General features: G+C 35.7%; 1 protein-coding gene across 1 annotated transcript in view; it reads right to left on the bottom strand.

Annotated features, from left to right (window-relative positions):
• Positions 1-19045, bottom strand: part of Pibf1 (progesterone immunomodulatory binding factor 1) — a 234411-nt gene extending 215366 nt beyond the window's left edge. Inside the window, exons 1-5 of the mRNA XM_047553407.1 lie at positions 18844-19045; positions 17456-17741; positions 12094-12194; positions 3698-3896; positions 1485-1604 (exon numbers count right to left, since the gene is read on the bottom strand). Coding sequence (XP_047409363.1) covers positions 1485-1604; positions 3698-3896; positions 12094-12194; positions 17456-17707 — 672 coding nt within the window. The 5' untranslated portion in view covers positions 17708-17741; positions 18844-19045. The remainder of the gene's footprint in view (positions 1-1484; positions 1605-3697; positions 3897-12093; positions 12195-17455; positions 17742-18843) is intronic.
• Positions 19046-19193: the final 148 nt, after the last annotated feature.

Genomic DNA, 19193 nt, shown 5'->3' with positions numbered 1-19193 from the left:
TCCTTTTCCTTTTTCTTGTCCAATTCAAAAGAGCTTAGAATCAATGAGTGCTCTCTTTTACTAGATTACATTTCAATTTGCTCACTACAAAATATTTACCCCCCCTGTCAGAGCTCAGAACTTGATACTCCCAAATATACTACTGAATAGTCTAAACTGAAGGAAATCGAGAAAAACTCAGAAGCAAGAAGGTTTCTTTGACCCTCTCCTGCCCTCTCTTCCAAAGTAGGCCATAGAAACTGAAAGTTCCCTCATTCCTTTTCCCCTGAAGCAGGCCATTAAACCTAGGAAGGTCATTCTCTGACCACCTCTCTTGCTCTTCCCTTGAAGATCCTCATGTGATAAGTGTTCCTCCCTATAAAGAGAAGGAATGTCACATAGAAAGTCAAGAAGAATCTGAACAAACTAACCTTGCTATGTTCCTGCCTAGTTATTACCATCAGATCATACCTTTTTGTCTTCTAGTCATACTTCTGCATGACTGTCCACAAAAACAGACTTCACTGTGTTCAATCCCCAACACATTAAAAAAAAATTTCTATGTTCAAAAGTTATTAATGCATCAAAACACCTAAGAACCTTATGAGTCAAACCACACTGATTATCTATGCTTTCTTATCAATAACATACTAAAGGTGCAAGCCAAGTGTAAGCCAAACTAAAATCTGAGATATAAATAAACTCATTACTGACCTTTGAGTCTGAAAAGTATAGAAACTTGTTTTACTATGAAGTAAAAATATATCACATATTAATCATAAGTCTACAGTTCCAAGTTTTCTTTTTCTCAGCAAACTATATTAACGTGATGGTATTTTGGGACATTTGATCAAAGTTATAATCAAGTTAATGATTTGTTCACTCTCCTATAAATAAACAGCTAAGTATGATGACCATATAATTTATCAGCTAGATTGGGAGACTACTGAAAATGAATTGGTTGCTATTAATACTTATACATCAAGTCTAATGAGGACTGTCCTAGGAAAATCAGAACTTACAAGTCACCCTAGTAAACAGCTAAACATCCTCTTTTGTTTCTTACTTATAGCACCAAGAAAAGATTCCCCACATATCCTATCTACCTTTCTTGTTTCTTGCCAACATTTTCAGACATAGTTAACATCAAAAATAGAAAACTTAAATTATTAAATAAACTCTTGTGTGCATACACCTCATTTGAGTAATTACACAGCAATTTTCAGATATGCTCATATTTAGGATTTTAAAGGTACTTGATTATGAAAATGAATTACAACAAAATGCTAAACTGTGGATTACCTATCAAGATCATATATTTCTCAATTTGTAATTTGACTGCTTCCAGTTTAACCTAGTTCTTACGACTTATGAAGAACCAGAGAAGTCAGTATTCCCTAGTTTTATTTTTCTATGACCAACTTTTACATTACCACAAATCTTGACAAACTCCTTACAGAAAAAGTTCTCACACTTCTTTCACACATAATCAAAACCATACAAACCTCTGTCAGTTGCTTCAGTTGGCCTTTATTTGTACTTAATTCCTCTGATAGGTCATTCTTTTTCATCTGTAGTTCACAAATTTCTTTTCTTAATGGATTTACTAGTTCATAGAAGCGAATCTTAAAAAACAAAATAAAACTTCAAATTAATAAGCAGTTTTTTCAAATTACAATTAAAATCTGCTTATTTACAATACAGTAGTTTACCCTCATCTATAATTTCACTGTAGTTTCATTTAGCTCCATTTACTACCATCAACTGTTCTGAAAATATTACATTAAAAATTACAGAAATAATCATAAATTTAAATAATTCTATAAAATATAGTACCATAATTATTCAATTTTATTATTAGTTATTATTATCTCTTACAATGCCTAATTATAAATTAAATTTTACTATAGGTATGTATTTAAAAGAAAAAAACTGTATACTTGGTAAAGATATCAGTACTATTCAAGGTTTCAAACATTCAGTAGGGGTCTTGGAATGTTATTCTCCAGGGATAAGGATCAGTAGCAAATCAAATTATCAGTAATAAAAGGAAACACATACAAAATTTAAAGACAGTCATTAATTGTATTTATTAAACTTTTAAGTCTAATGTTCACTTACCTGAAAAAACAGGTATCTGTAACTCCCCACCACTGACAGCTCTTTCTTCTATTTGTTCTCTATTTACTACTTACTCTTCCTACTGCTCACTCCACTCTTTATGCTTATAAATTTCCTAAACACATCAAGTGTTCAAAAACGGCCTTGCTCTTGAAGTTCCTCTGCTAAAACAGTTCTTCCTAACATAATGCATGGTTCATGCCTTGTCTCTCTTCAGGTCTTGATATTACCTTATCAGTAAAGCCTTTCCTGGTTCTCTTACCATAATTTACAATAGCACCCTGACATGGCAGCATTCCCTGTTCTTCACTCCTGTTCTTTTTTTCTCTCCATAGTGCTTATGGTAAACAGACATTCCACAGATTTAATTTTTAAGTTACTGTTTGCATCATTCCACTAGAACATAAGCTCCACGAAAGTAGGAATTTTTGTCTGGTTTGTATATTACTCTACCTCTAACGCAATGCCTAAATATAAATATATGATAAACAATAAATATTGATGAAGAGATAAAAGTTTATTATTATTATTATTTTTTTTTAGTGGTGCTGGGGATTGAACCTAAGGCCTCACACATGCTAGAAAGCACTTTACCCCTAAACCACACCCCCAGGGGTATCCTTTGCTCCTATTCCAGGTCCGTGGCAAAGCTCTGTTTACTGCTTCCACTACTGTGCAAGGGATAATTAGGATGAATCTGGAGGTATTTTTGATACCATTACTTCCACTTCTAACTTTCTCAGAAGAATTTGTCTGCCCTAACTCAGCAAAGTGCTCTATCTAAAAAGTTCTATCTAAGAAGCCCTTAGCAAGTTGGGACAGAGTAGTAAGTGAGGATTTATTATACAGGTATATAATCTGAAACACCTCAATATATGACATCATGGCTTGTACAGCTGGATGGAATGTGTTGTGTGCATACACACACACACACACAGGAACACACACACTTTTTTTGGGACAACGACCGCATTATGTTGCCCAGGATGGCCTTGAATTCCTGGACTTAAGTATTCTTCCTGCCTTAGTCTTCCAGGTAGCTGGGACTATAGGCATGTGCTACCTGGTTCTATATTCTTGTGTATAAAAAAATTTCTCAGGTTTGATTTCTAATATGGCAAATACTGATAAAGGGATGCTGACACCAAACAATTTGAGATCACTATCATAGACTAATTCTAATCATAGGGTTATATAACCAACACTGCAACAAAGAGTTTGAATTACTCTGTCACCACAAAGTTCTTCCTTATCCTTCACCTTTATAACCACGCCAACTCCACTCTCTCCCACTATCCCTAATGAACTCTGGGCAACAACTAATCTGTGGCTCACCTCCATAATTTTTCATTTTGAGAACATTATAAACCATCATTTATGATAAAATAATTCATTTCTGTGGACTACATAGCCCATAACTTCAGAACCCTATTTATTGCTTGCCTTTGGAGTTTAATGGTCAAGAACCTTTAAAATTTGATGCTCTGAACACCAATCACCATTTTCAGATCAGGACCCTAATATAATTAATCAGTTGGGTGCTTCAAAAGTAATGAATACCACATACACAGCAAACTTGAGTGCACAAGACACTTACAGATACATATTCAGGAATGGAAAGCTGATCTTCAGGAAAAGCTTTTAGTTTCATGTATTGCTCTTCTGTCAACTCAAAGTCACGTAGGTTTCGACGAATATCTCCAGCTTTCTCTCTTAGCTGAAGATTTGTCTCTTCTAGTTGCTTCTGCCTCAATAAAATGGTTTCCATTTCTTGTTTCATTAGTTCTTGATACTTTCTACATTAAGAGAGAATTTATAGCAAGCTTTAAAGAATCTTTGAAATTTGACTTTCTCAAATTTCTCTATTATAACATAAAATTAGGAAATGAGAAACCCAACAGTATTCTCTCTCTCTCTTTTTTTTTGGTACTGAGGATTGATGCAGTGGCTCTTTACCACCGAGCTACATTCCCATTCTTATCCCTTTTTGTCTTTTATTTTGAAACAGGGTCTTGCTAAGTAGCTTAGGGCCTTCCTGGCTCAGTCTCCCAAGTTTCCAGGAATACAGGCATGCAACACTGAGCCCTGTTGCCCAACAGTATTCTCGTTTCCAGCTAAAAGTGTATTTACTTAACGAGTTACACATGAAATGACAATTTCACACTAATTAGTAAATGTCTAGCCACATAAACTATTAGAGAATTGATATTGTTAAAGAATAATTCTAAAAAATGCAAATTATAAAACTACATTTCCTCTGCTTAAATTTTAAGTCTTTTACATCTGCTTTGGATTTTCCTTATTAAAATAATTTTTACTTATCTTGTATCCTGGAACTTCAGGAATATCTCTTTTAAGATGGCAACAATCTGTACATACCCTCCATTCTCAAAGAACATGCAGTGAAGCTGTTCTTATTTTTGTCTACCCAAAGATTTTAAAGCAAGAAAAAACAATCTGATTTTCCTCCTCCCTATTATATTGCTCCTATTAACAAACATGTTATTATTTTTCTAATCTTAAAACAAATAAACAAAAACAAAACCTGACCCCATTTCACTTTTCCCTTTTATTTGCTCCCTCTTGGGAGCAAACTTACTCAAAAGTTATCTATATTGTCTAAGTTGTCCAATTCTTTACCTCTTAAACCCATGTCAATTGGGTTTTTACCCTTTACTTAAATCTCAATGACAAACTGGCAATGATCAATTCTTAGTTCTTTTCATCCATGATCTAACAATAGCAGTTGACACATATGATCTGCCTTGATATACTTTCTTTCCCTGGCCCTCAAAACACAACACCCTCTTCATGTTTCTCCCATTTTACTATGGCATCTTCTCAGTCTCCTTTGTCTTACTATTAGAGCACTTAGGCCTCTGTCTATAGTCACTCCCTCTGGGAATTCATTTAGCCTCATGACTCAAATGCAGGTTATATCCTAATGACTCCTACATTTGTTCTTGCAGACCAGACTTTTCATATACCTCCACATGAATTTCTAACAAGACAACTTTAACTTAACATGCACCTAATTGAACTCTGACTCTACTCACAAATCCATTCCACTATGGCTTCTTCCATCAGAACTCACAGCAACTCCATCTTTTCATTTATACAGGCTAAAAACGTTGGTGCAATCCTTGACTCTTTTGGACATTCTGTCAATTCTAACTTCAAAATGTATTCAGAATCCAACTACTTATTAAACACCATTGCAACTGATGCCCTTTTAGCATCACTCAATCTGAAAAAAGTCTAACAATGTATTGTTCCAATAGCACCATCATCACCTGGGAAACTCTCAGAAATGCAAATTCTCAGACCCAACCCAAATCAGAATCTCTGAGGGCTAAACCCAGTAATCTTTTTTAACCAAACCCTCCAGGTATTTCTGATGTATGCAGAGGTCTGAGTTCCCTGATCTAACATGATAGCAGCTAATAACTGGTCACAATGCCTTTTAGGAAATCAGTTAAATAGTGAATTTTTTTAAAAAGAAAGATACCGGCGATCCAAGATGGCGGCCTAGAGGGAGACTGCACCCCCAGTCGCTCCAGAACCCAGGAGTTAAGAAGGGGAGGCATTGAGAGACTCGGACTGAAATAGAGCCTCGGGTGAGTCTGCCCACTGGGTAAAGCTCGGCCCGGGTGGCAGGCCCAGATAGAGGTGGCTTATCGGAGCCAGGCAGGGCAGCTAGAGTCTTCCCAAGGTAGCCTTCCACACTCCGGCAGTGGGCTCCTCCCACACGGTCAGCTGCACAGTGCAGGCCCACAGTGAGAGCCTTTCCGCACAGAGCCAGTTCCAAACTGTGGAACCAGTAGGGGGCTAGGGGCAGTTTTCTTCGGATGCGCTGCATTATCAGATTCCTCCCAGACATCAGGCTACTGAAGGATGGGAGGTGATACACTGGAAATCTACCGGGACACTATAAGCCAATAGCGGAAAAATGCAATATCTCAGGGTCCCACTGACAGCTGACCAATATGAGAAAACAAGGGAAGAAAATGTCCCAAACAAACCTAGATACTACATCAATAAAACCCAATGACAGCACAGCAGAAGAAATGTCAGAAAGGGAGTTCAGAATGTACGTAATTAAAACGATCAGGGAAGCTAATGAGGAGATGAAAGAGCTAATGCAGGCATTGAAGGAGGAGATGAAAGAGCAAGTGCAGGCATTAAATGATCGCACCAATCAAGAGTTAAAAGACCAAATACGGGAAGCAAGAGATCATTTCAATAAAGAGTTAGAGATACTGAAAAAAAAAAAAAAACTGAAATACTTGAAATGAAGGAACAATAAACCAAGTTAAAAACTCCATAGAAAGCATAACCAATAGGATAGAACACCTGGAAGACAGAACCTCAGACATTGAAGACAAATTATTTATCTTGAAGCAAAGTTGGCCAAACAGAAAAGATGGTAAGAAATCATGAACAGAATCTACAAGAATTATGGGATATCATGAAAAGGCCAAATTTAAGAATTATTGGGATTGAGGAAGGCTTAGAGAAACAAACCAAAGGAATGAACAATCTATTCAATGAAATAATATCAGAAAATTTCCCAAATCTGAAGAATGAAATGGAAAACCAAGTACAAGAGGCTATAGAACTCCAAACATACAAAATTACAACAGACCCACACCAAGGCACATTATTATGAAAATACCTAACATACAAAATAAAGACAGAATTTTAAAGGCCACGAGAGAAAAGAATCAAATTACATTCAGAGGAAAACCAATAAGAATATCAGCAGATTTTTCAATCCAGACCCTAAAAGCTAGAAGGGCCTGGAACAACATATACCAAGCCCTGAAAGAAAACGGATGCCAACCAAGAATCTTATACCCAGCAAAACTTACCTTCAAATTTGACGATGAAATAAGATCCTTCCATGATAAACAAAAGCTAAAGGAATTTACAAAAAGAAAGCCAGCATTACAGAACATTCTCAGCAAAATATTCCATGAGGAAAAGATGAAAAACAATGATGCAAATCAGCAACAGGAGGCGCTAGCCTAAAGGAATAGCCAAATAAAGGAGAAACCAAATCATGTCAAAAACAAATATGAGTCAATTGACTGGGAATACAAATCATATCACAATAATAACCCTGAATGTTAATGGCCTGAATTCATCAATCAAAAGACAGACTGGCAGATTGGATTAAAAAGAAAAATCCAACAATATGCTGCCTGCAAGAGACTCATCTCATAGAAAGAGACACCCATAGACTAAAGGTGAAAGGATGGTGAAAAACATACCATGCACACGGACACAGCAAAAAAGCTGGAGTATCCATCCTCATTTCAGATAATGTGGACTTCAAGCCAAAACTAGTCAGAAGGGATAAAGAAGGACATTACATGCTGCTTAAGGGAAGCATAAATCAGCAAGACATAACAATCATAAATATCTATGCCCCGAACATTGGCTCATCCACGTACGTCAAACAAATCCTTCTCAATTCCAGAAATCAAATAGACCACAACACAATAATACTAGGCGATTTTAACACACCTCTCTCACCACTGGATAGATCGTCCAAACAAAAATTGAATAAAGAAACTATAGATCTCAACAACAAAATCAACAATTTAGACTTAACGGACATATATAGAATATACCATCCAACGAAGAACGAATACACTTTTTTCTCAGCAGCACATGGATCCTTCTCTAAAATAGACCATATTTTATGCCACAAAGCTACTGTTAGCAAATACAAGAAGATAGAGATACTACCTTGTACTCTATCAGATCATAATGGATTGAAATTAGAAATAAATGACAGAATGAAAAACAGAAACTTCTCCAATACCTGGAGATTAAATAATACACTATTATATGATGAATGGATAACAGAAGACATCAGGAGGGAAATAAAAAAATTCTTAGAAGTAAACAAGAACAAAGACACATCATATCAAAATCTCTGGGACACTATGAAAGCAGTACTTAGAGGAAGATTTATTTCATGGGGCGCATTCAAAAAAAGAAGTAGAAATCAACAAATAAATGACTTAACACTACAGCTCAAAGCGCTAGAAAAAGAAGAGCAGACCAATACCAAAAGTAGTAGAAGACAGGAAATAGTTAAAATCAGAGCCGAAATCAACGAAATCGAAACAAAAGAAACAATTGGAAAAATTAACAAAATAAATAGTTGGTTCTTTGAAAAAATAAATAAAATTGATAAACCCTTAGCCACACTAACAAAGAGAAAGAGGGAGAAAACTCAAATTACTAAAATTCAGAATGAACAAGGAAACATCACAACAGACACGAGTGAAATACAAAACAAAATTAGAAGCTATTTCGAAAATCTATACTCCAACAAAACAGAAAACCTTGAAGACATCAACGAATTTCTAGAGACATATGAATTACCTAAACTGAACGAGGAGTACATACACAACTTAAATAAACCAATTTCAAGCAATGAAATAGAAGAGGTCATCAAAAGCCTACCAACAAAGAAAAGTCCGGGACCAGATGGGTTCTCAGCCAAGTTCTACAAAACCTTTAAAGAAGAGCTCATTCCAATACTCCTCAAACTATTCCATGAAATAGAAGAGGAGGGAACCCTCCAAACTCGTTCTATGAAGCCAATATCACCCTGATACCTAAACCAGACAGAGACACATCGAGGAAAGAAAATTTCAGACCAATATCTTTAATGAACATCGACACAAAAATTCTCAACAAAATTTTAGCAAATCGCATACGAATATATATTAAAAAGATAGTGCACCACGATCAAGTGGGTTTCATCCCAGGGATGCAAGGTTGGTTCAACATCCTGAAATCAATAAATGTCATTCACCATATCAACAGACTTAAAGTTAAGAATCACATGATTATTTCAATAGATGCAGAAAAAGCATTCGATAAAATACAGCATCCCTTCATGCTCAAAACACTAGAAAAATTGGGGTAGTGGGAACATTCCTTAACATTATAAAGGCAATCTACGCTAAGCCTATGGCTAATATCATTCTAAATGGTGAAAAACTGAAAGCATTCCCCCTAAAAACTGGAACAAGGCAGGGATGCCCTCTTTCACCGCTTCTATTCAACATCGTCCTTGAGACTCTAGCCAGAGCAATCAGACAAACCAAAGAAATTAAAGGGATACGAATAGGAAAAGAAGAACTCAAACTATCCCTGTTCGCTGATGACATGATTATATATTTAGAGGAACCTGGAAATTCCACCAGAAAACTTTTAGAACTCATAAGTGAATTCAGTAAAGTAGCAGGTTACAAGATCAATGCTCATAAATCCAATGCATTTTTATACATAAGTGATGAATCTTCAGAAAGAGAAATTAGGAAAACTACCCCATTCACAATAGCATCGAAAAAAATAAAATACTTGGGAATCAATCTCACAAAAGAGGTGAAAGACCTCTACAATGAGAACTACAGAACACTAAAGAAAGAAATTCAAGAAAACCTTAGAAGATGGAAAGATCTCCCATGTTCCTGGATAGGCAGAATTAATATTGTCAAAATGGCTATACTACCTAAAGTGCTATACAGATTCAATGCAATTCCAATTAAAATCCCAATGATGTACCTTGCAGAAATAGAGCAAGCAATTATGAAATTCATCTGGAAGAATAAAAAACCTAGAATAGCTAAAGCAATCCTCAGTAGCAAGAGCGAAGCAGGGGGTATTGCAATACCAGATCTTCAACTCTACTACATAGCAATAGGAACAAAAACGGCATGGTATTGGTACCAAAATAGACAGGTAGATCAATGGTACAGAATAGAGGACATGGACACAAACCCAAATAAATACAATTTTCTCATACTAGACAAAGGGGCCAAAAATATGCAATGGAGAAAAGATAGCCTCTTCAACAAATGGTGCTGGGAAAACTGGAAATCCATATGCAATAGAATGAAATTAAACCCCTCTCTCTCACCCTACACAAAACTCTACTCAAATGGATCAAGGACCTCGGAATCAGACCAGAGACCCTGCATCTTATAGAAGAAAAAGTAGGTCCAAATCTTCAACTTGTTGGCTTAGGATCAGACTTCCTTAACAGGACACCCATAGCACAAGAAATAAAAGCAAGAATCAACAACTGGGATAGATTCAAACTAAAAAGCTTTCTCTCAGCAAAGGAAACTATCAGAAATGTGAAGAGAGAGCCTACAGAGTGGGAGAATATCTTTGCCAACCATACCTCAGATAGAGCACTAATTTCCAGAATCTATAAAGAACTCAAAAAACTCTACACGAAGAATGCAAATAATCCAATCAACAAATGGGCTAAGGAAATGAACAGACACTTCACAGAAGAAGATGTACAATGAAAAGATATATGAAAAAATGTTCAACATCCCTAGTAATAAGGGAAATGCAAATCAAAACTACCCTAAGATTTCATCTCACCCCAATTAGAATGGCGATTATCAAGAATACAAGCAACAACAGGTGTTGGCGAGGATGTGGTGAAAAAGGAATACTCATACATTGCTGGTGGGGTTGCAAATTAGCGCAGGCAGTCTGGAAAGCAGTGTGGAGATTCCTCAGAAAGCTTGGAATGGAAACACCATGTGACCCAGCTATCCCACTCCTTGGCCTATACCCAAAGGACTTAAAATCAGCATACTACAGAGATACAGCCACATCAATGTTCATTGCTGCTCAATTCACCATAGCCAGATTGTGGAACCAACCTAGATGCCCTTCAGTTGATGAATGGATAAAGAAACTGTGGCATATATATACAATGGAATATTACTCCGCAATGAAGAATGATAAAATTATGGCTTTGCAGGCAAATGGACAAAAATGGAGAATATCATGCTAAGTGAGATAAGCCAATCTCAAAAAACTAAAGGACGAATAATCTTGCTGATAAGCGGATGAGGACATATAATGGGGGGTGGGAGAGGTTAGCATTAGGTTTAGGGTTAGGTTTAGGGTTAGGGATAAGGAGAGCAGTAAGAATGAAGGAAAGAAGGACTGTGTAGAGGGAAAAGAGGGGTGGGAGGGGTGGGGGAGAAGGGAAAAAAAAATAAACATCATTGCCCTATGTAAACGTATTATTACACAAATGGTATGCCTTGATTCTGTGTACAAATAGAGAAACAACATGTATCCCATTTGTATACAGTAAAAAAAATAAAAATAAAAATAAAAAAATAAAAAAATAAAAAAAAAGATACCTACTTTACACACTTCTAATTAAAATATTCATTTGTCACAATTTTTACAAAGGGTACAGATGTTTTGAATACAAATGTATGCTTTCATTCCTACATAAATCATTGTGTATGATTTCTAAGTTCAATTTCTTTACAAAAGTAGGAAACCTTAAGATATTTAGAGAAATCTGAGAAACTTTTCATAGATTTGATTTTTTTTGCCCCCAATCTTTACACCTTTCTTACTTTTACTTAATTTGATTTTTGTTACTTTTATTGACTATTTCCAATGAATTTATTATAGTTTTTACAAAAATAACATCTTTTTGTATCCATATTTAATTGTTTATATAACTTTGAATTAAATTATATGAGCATAATTGGCACAGGCATATTTTAGAGCAACAATGAAAACTTGAAAAACACACACGTGAACTGGAGAAAGTATGCAGAAATAAGAAAGTTCTTTAAGCCAGGAGTCTAATAGGCCATGACAATCAATCAGCATGTTTTATAGAGTAAACGAAGAAAATTTAATCTGGACAGTTAAGCGGTGATTCTTCAGCTAGCCTTCTTTTTCTTTTATGTTTCACTTACAATTGATCAATGTTAACTGAATGAAATGTTGAATTTTGACTTTTTATAATTTTTTGTATTGCTGTATCAAATAACAAATTTTGGTGTTGATGTGAAAATTACTAATATTTCTTATTTAAAATTTCTCTGTTTTGGCTTATGATAACATGTACAAACAAGAAATAAGATTACTTTTAGTTACTAAATAGATATTGTTTCTTTTAAAACTTTTTTTTACCTGGCATCCTTCTGTTGAAAAGTCAACTGGTTGTCTAATCTCAAACTTAGTAGCTGCTTCTGGTGAAGTGCATCATTAAGTTTCTCCTCCAATTCTTCAATCTTAAAAAAGAGAATAAGGTGTTCAATTTTCAAATTTATCATACAGAAAAACCTTCAGTTTGAAAAATAAAATTATTTTAGAAAGCATTTAAAGGAACACAATAAAATGGATAGAGGATTTCTTTGTAATGGTTTGAGTCTACAAACTGCAAAGTCTGCTCATACTATGGTTTGAAACTGTAGACTCACACATGGCTTTCTGTTAGACTATCATAAGACTATCTTTTCCCCCTTAACCCAAGCTCGCCGAGTAGCTAGATCATTGACAACCGGGAATTCATTCTAGTGCCTTTCCCATATACTTTTTTCCAGGCCAGATCCAGCATTTGTATTCCAGATCAATTTATCTGACTATTACACATCTTCAATTAACTAGGAAAAGGGTGATGCAATAAACATTCAAAACAAAATGAACGGCTGACCTTACCTAATTCTTTACTTGCTGAATCTCCCTAGCCTCCAAAGCAAAAATAAATAAATTAATAATATGCATTCTGTTTGATATGCTTGCCTGGGTTATTGTAATTCTTCACTGGTTTCCCTGCCTATGGTTTTACAAACTTTTCCATTTATCTTCCTTTATATTACCTTTTTAAAATGATGTCAAAATTTTACTTTCCCTAAATTGCAGGAGGCTGAGGTATGAGTATCACAAGTTCAAAGCCAGGCTCAGTAAAAGTGAGGTGCTAAGCAATTCAGTGAGACCCTGTCTCTAAACAAAATATAAAACAGGGCTGAGGATGTGGCTCAGTGGTTGAGTGTCCCTGAGTTAAATTCCCAGTACACACCCCACCTCCCCGCAAATATTAAATAAATACAATATATAAAAAGTGTGAAAGGAAGATCAATAGAATAGAGAGAGAAAAGGGGGAGAAAGGAGGGGAGAAGGAATGGGAACTGAAATCATATTACTTGTATGTAAATTATATCACAGGAACCCAAACATCATGTATTAATATAATGCTCTAATAAAAAAGTTAAAAAATTACTTTCCCATTTTTAAATCCTTCAGAGGATCCTGCCTTTATAAAAAATTCTAAATTCTGTGGTTAGTATAGTAGTCCTTCTTGATCTGATCTTTGTCAACCAATTTCTTTGTCACTAGTTCTGGATTTTATTAGTTAACACAATGTCCAATTAGAAACTTATACTTGCTAGCTTCCCATCCCTTGCAGGTAGGGGTGGTCAATGCTATATAGTTCTAGTCAACAGAGGTAACTGGCTTGAACTTCTGGGAATGCTCTTTAGAGAAGACTGATCTATTTGGCACATGCCCTCTTTTCCCATCACTACTTTCCTCACTACTACCTGTAACATGCACACAACACTAGAGGCAGATAAACCATCTCAAGATTTTGTGGTACAATATCACATGCTAAAAATAGCTGAGCAGAAGATTAAAAGAACTTGGGTTCCTAATGATGTCAAAGAGTAATCATACCAGGTCTAAATTACTTATTTTCAGATCCTGTAATGACAAGAAACAAATCCTTATCTTGCTTAGGCCACAGTTTCTGTGCTTTTACTAGCAGCCACTATTTTCCAGTTCTCTGGTACTAACTGTTGAACATAATACCTCAAATCCTGGAATAGCTGGTTCCATCTCTTTCCACAGCAGAAATACCTATAACATTCATGACACTTAACTATTCATGACTACTTGAATGCTTCTAATGAAAGGACACTCTGTAACTTAAAACCAGGCCATTTACATGTTAACAGTAATATTAAATTATACTCAGCAGAAATCTACCCTCCCTTGAATCATCATTATGTAGCAATATCTAGTAAAGGAAAAAAATTTTTTTGAATGACTGGCTAAGAATATAATTTTTCCTAGATTCTAGACTTTCACTTTCTCACATTTTAACATCTCTGAAATTAGAATGCATCTTATATATAATTTATGGCACAGAAGTTCAACTGGCAGTTTTTAACCTTAGTGACACATGTGATAGTCTATCTTACAATGAGGTGGCTTAGATTTGAAATATGATAAATTTTTCTAAAATATGATATTTCTTGATATATTTGGCAGCACTTATTTTACTAAGGGGTCTCCAAGCAGAACAATCCTAGTATTCATACAACAGGCAAAAAACTGAGAGTACAGAATATAGAACATGCCAGTATATCTCATTAAACAAAGTATATTCACATTTGTCAAAGGAATGTTAAAGATACAGAGAAATATCTAAAGAAAGACAATCCTGTACTAAGGTAGCAAAAAGTTGGAGGCAATCTGTGTGTCTCACACTGTGGAAGTAGATGAATGGACTGGTGGATACACACAAAGAATTCTGTAAAGAGTTGGAAGCAAGGAAGTAGATGAACATACAGTAATTCAGATGGGGTATGGCTCAGAGGTAAAGTGCTTATCTAGAATGCACAAGGCTCTGGGTTTGATTTGCAAAGTAAACTAAATAAATAAATTAGCTGGATAGAAAAAAGAAATGAGATATAAAACAAAATAAAATAACAATAAAAAAACCCTGTTCTCAAGAATACATGTAAACAAAAGGATAAAGATTAAAATGGTTACATGGGGTGGACTACTGAAATAAAATAAATATATTTTAAAAATAATGCCTTGTTATGATTAATGACTATTATGTGTCATACATTTAGTAATATGACTTAGTTTCCTACATTTGTAGTCCAACTAGAAAACTACCACAAAAAACTATACTAGGTACTATGGGGCACAAGAATATTAATATAGTGCCCAATAACTGAAGCTACAGGTAAGTATATTATTTGCACTTATAATATATAAATATGTTTTTATCATATAGCAAGATGTCTAACAGCTTACATACATTGATTGATTTACTTCTCAAGACAATTCCATGACATAAAATACCATTATAATTTTACAGGACATCAAGGAATGAAAAAGTTAAGGAATTTGCCTGAGGAAACTGATAAGGATGGGACTGAATCCCAAATTATACATACCTAAAATTCTGGCTATTAACTAGACAGTCTTTCATGAATTAGTCACTATTTCTAGAATGTAACATGTAAAAAAACAAGAGCAGTTGATGGGCACAGTGGCCCGCACTTGTAATCCTAGCGGCTCGGGAGGCTGAGGTAGGAGGATCACAAGTTCAAAGACAGCCTCAGCAACTTAGCGAGACCCTGTCTCAAAATAAAACATAAAAAAAGAGATGGGGATGTAGCCCAGTGGTTGAGGGCCCCTGGGTTCAATCCCCAATATCAAAAAACAAACAGAAAACTCCCCCAAAAACACAAATAAAAACAAACCAACAAAAAAATTAAAAAAAACAAAAACAAGAGAAGCTATTTACATCCAAGTACAATATAAATTGAAAACAAATAAAAAAGCTGACCAAACAAAATGTAGTTGTGGATTTGGTGTATAATTGTCACTTAATGAAATGTTTGTTGACTGCATGGATTAATAAATGGGATATTAACTTAGGATTTTTCAATGAGTTGCATTAAAGGAAATCTTGAGAGGGATATATAGTCAATAGCATTGTGGGAGTCTATCTGAAGTAAAAGCAACGGAGTAAACTAATAAGGATAGGAAACCACCGGCTGCACTGATAATGTACTAAGGGACCTAGTGTAGGATAGGCAACTGCATAGGGTATCTAAAATAAAGTGGAGATTGACTTTAGTGGAGCATGGGCTGTAGACTTCCTAGGATTTAAATCTTACCTAGCTCCACCACTTCCATCTGAATGGCCTTGGGTATGTATTAACCACTCTGTGGCTTTGTTTCATCAAGAGAAAATGAGGTTCAGTCATATGTATTTAAATATATATATTACATAGAAGGGGCAAAAACATGAGAATACTATTTTAGTTGATAACAACAGCTAATACTTATTGTGTGCTTAGTAGGTGTTAGTGTCTGATCCCCAAATTCATATATTCAAACCTAACATCTACTGTTGATAGTATGTATAGTCTTTGGGGGAAGGGTGATTAGGTTATATGAATGGAGTTCCATGAGGGATTAGTGCCCTATAAGATACCTCAGAAAGTTAGCTCACCCTTCTGCCATGTGAGGACACAGCAAGTATGCAACCCAGAAAAGGGACAGAACCTGATCATACTGGACACCCTAAATTTGAACTTTTCAGCTTCCCAAATTGTGCAAAACAAATTCCTATTGTTTATAAACTACCACACCTCTGGTATTTTATTATAGCATCTCAAAAGTTATAAGACACTAAGTAACAGTAGTAATCTAACTTACTTTGTTGACTCATTAATAAGATGGGTCAGGGAAGACTCCTCTCCCCTCAAAAGGATCTATATCTCAAAGGGTTTTTGTGAGGCTTAAATGAAACAACACATGAAAAGCTCTTATAAAGTGTTTGTGTACAAAATAAACACTTAGTAAATGTTAAATATTAAATTTAAAATATTAATTAAAAAAACTTTCCTAAATTACTTCTTTACTTTTTCAAGATTTTAAGGTTCTGGACACCTTGGTTTACTAGAGATATGGTCAACAAGTATTTCTACTGACAGGACACTAAAATATGTTTGTATAGAAAGATACGAACTAAAACGGAAGACTGACTTAATAAGGGAAGGTATTTATGAAACAACAAAATGGAGAGTGGAAAGAGCTGGGACCAGGAGCAAAGGTGGAGGGTCTACCATTGTAAAGAAAAGATTTTCTTAGAAGTAGTAACAGTAAAGAACTGTCTCCTGTCTTTCTGGATCAATGTACACTTCCTAGAGCTAGTGAAACTTTACAAGGTCTTACATAAACAACTTTGTATCTGTAAATAAGCACAAAGGGCCAAAAACCAAGGACTAGAACATTCTTATTTGCATCTCAAACAACACTTACTAAAGACTATGGTACCTGAGTTTATGACTCCTAGAATGACTCAGTAACTAGCAAAAGAAAGAGAACAAAGAATTCAAATTTCTAGGACAAGACAATACAGATTCAATAATATAATCATGATTTTGATTCTCCCTATCCAACTAGTCACATCAGGATGAGCGAAGAAGAAAACTTGGGTAGAAATTATACCTAAGAAAATAAAACTTACACATGCTAATTTAAAAAATGTAGCCTACAGAAGTAATTAATCTATGCTCACATTTAAATTATCCCATCATTCAATACTCAAAGTATTAAATGGCTGTCCTGGATGAGGATTGTAAGTGTATCATTTTAAGTTCATAAAACATAAATAATTTTCTTATTTATATGCAGTTTAAAGATAACAAAGCATGTAAATAACAGAATTTACACCTGGTCTTACCTTTGTAAGATAATCCACTTTCAAATTGTCAATCATCATATTTTTCTGGGATAGTTCTATTTTCAGTAACTGAATATTATGAAGTAGTTCCTTGCGTTCAATTAGCTGCCTGGTGATTTTGACTTTACCCTCTCGCTCTTCTGATGAGGAAATATCATCTGTAGGAATTGTTGTTTCTAAACTAATATCTTCAGATTCTAGAGAACTGGAGATATTCATTTTTTTGAGCTCCTTGGGAATTTTTCGAGACATCTTTTATTATGGGCCAGTTTTCTAATTCAATCTTCTGGAAGATTAAAAACAAATAAGAATTTAAATATACCAAAACATTAATAGAAGTAGAGAGCATTAATGAAATACTAAGAATTCCCCCCAAATAATTAGGCAATTTGGAAGACCCCAAATTTAAGACTGGTTACTACAGTAAATTACTGCTAAAATCAAATGCATATTCATTAAATCCAACTGTGAATTCAGCCCTTTCATGAATTAAAAAAAAAAAAAATCCCATGGCAGGAATCCTATTTTGAGGAAACAAAGAAATGTACAAAATGAAGTCCATTAACACCCAAGAATGCACCCAGTAAATGCAACACAAGTTCAAATATAAGAGGAACTGTCCCCTAATAGAATCACTTCTGAGTAGGTCAGGGTAAGGTTATACAGAGACAGGACTTAAGATCTCCAAGAGTTTGGAGAGGGGTCGTATAAAAGGGAAATCATGCAGGCATTTAGGTGGGTATAGAGGTGGAAGAAGTGTAAAACAGCATAAGAAGACAATGGTAAAATTTGAACAGTGCCTCGCTCCTACCCGCCACACACTTAAAACATCAAGACTGCTGCCTTAAATGTCATAGTGCGTTCGGATTTTATTCTACAGGTAACTAGGCAAGACTAAAGAGTTTCAAATGGGTAAACAATGAGAAAAAAAAAAAAAAAGCATTTTAAATACACGAGCTAGATCCCAGAATGAAAACAAGCGTAGAAGAGGAAAAAAAAAAAAAATAGTAGAACTGGAAGAGAAAATTCTAAGTAGAACGTCTTACCTTTTCGCAAGAATTTTTAGCAACTTCCTGTGTAAATACTACACAATATAATAAATTACTTATGATACTGTATATTTCAGTTTTTCTAAGCTGTATGATTAGAAACGAGGTATGTGGAGGGGAAACAGTAATAACTACAGTAAGGTCGGCCTCCCCTCCTCCTCTTTAAAGGGAGAAGGGTAAAGAAAGGTGAAATCAAAGGCAAATCCTCTCCTGCATTACAAAGGCTCAGAGCCTGAGACTGCCCTGATATTTGGCGTGAAGAGTAGCCCCAAGCTTAGCAGCCTCGGAGAATTCCTAACCCGCGTGGGAAAGAAAGGAAAACGGATAACTGCAAGTTACCTCAAAAGCTTCAATTACTCCACATCCATTGGTGGACCCGCCACCACCCCCGACTCTTCAAGGAACCGAAGTCGTTCTCAGTCAGCAGCTCAAGACGCAACCCCTCAACACGGAATCCCAGGACCCGAGACCGTTAGGCGCCGTAACCAAGACAACCACCTCCGCGCGCCGAGGAGGACGGAAGAAGTGGCTGCGTGCACTAGCCCACGCCACCGGAAGCCCAGCAGTCGGGTACACTGGGCGCGGGAAGCGAGGCAGGCTGGGTGCTGGAGTCCCGCAGCAAGCCCCGCCCAGGCAACGGGCGGAAGCGGCCTCTGCAGCTGCCAGTTCTCGTCCAATCCTCGCAGCCG

The sequence above is a fragment of the Sciurus carolinensis genome, chromosome 5, assembly GCF_902686445.1.
Source record: "Sciurus carolinensis chromosome 5, mSciCar1.2, whole genome shotgun sequence".
Taxonomy (NCBI): domain Eukaryota; kingdom Metazoa; phylum Chordata; class Mammalia; order Rodentia; family Sciuridae; genus Sciurus; species Sciurus carolinensis.
Note: the sequence above shows the minus strand (reverse complement) of the source record. Positions and strands in the feature narration are given on the sequence as shown.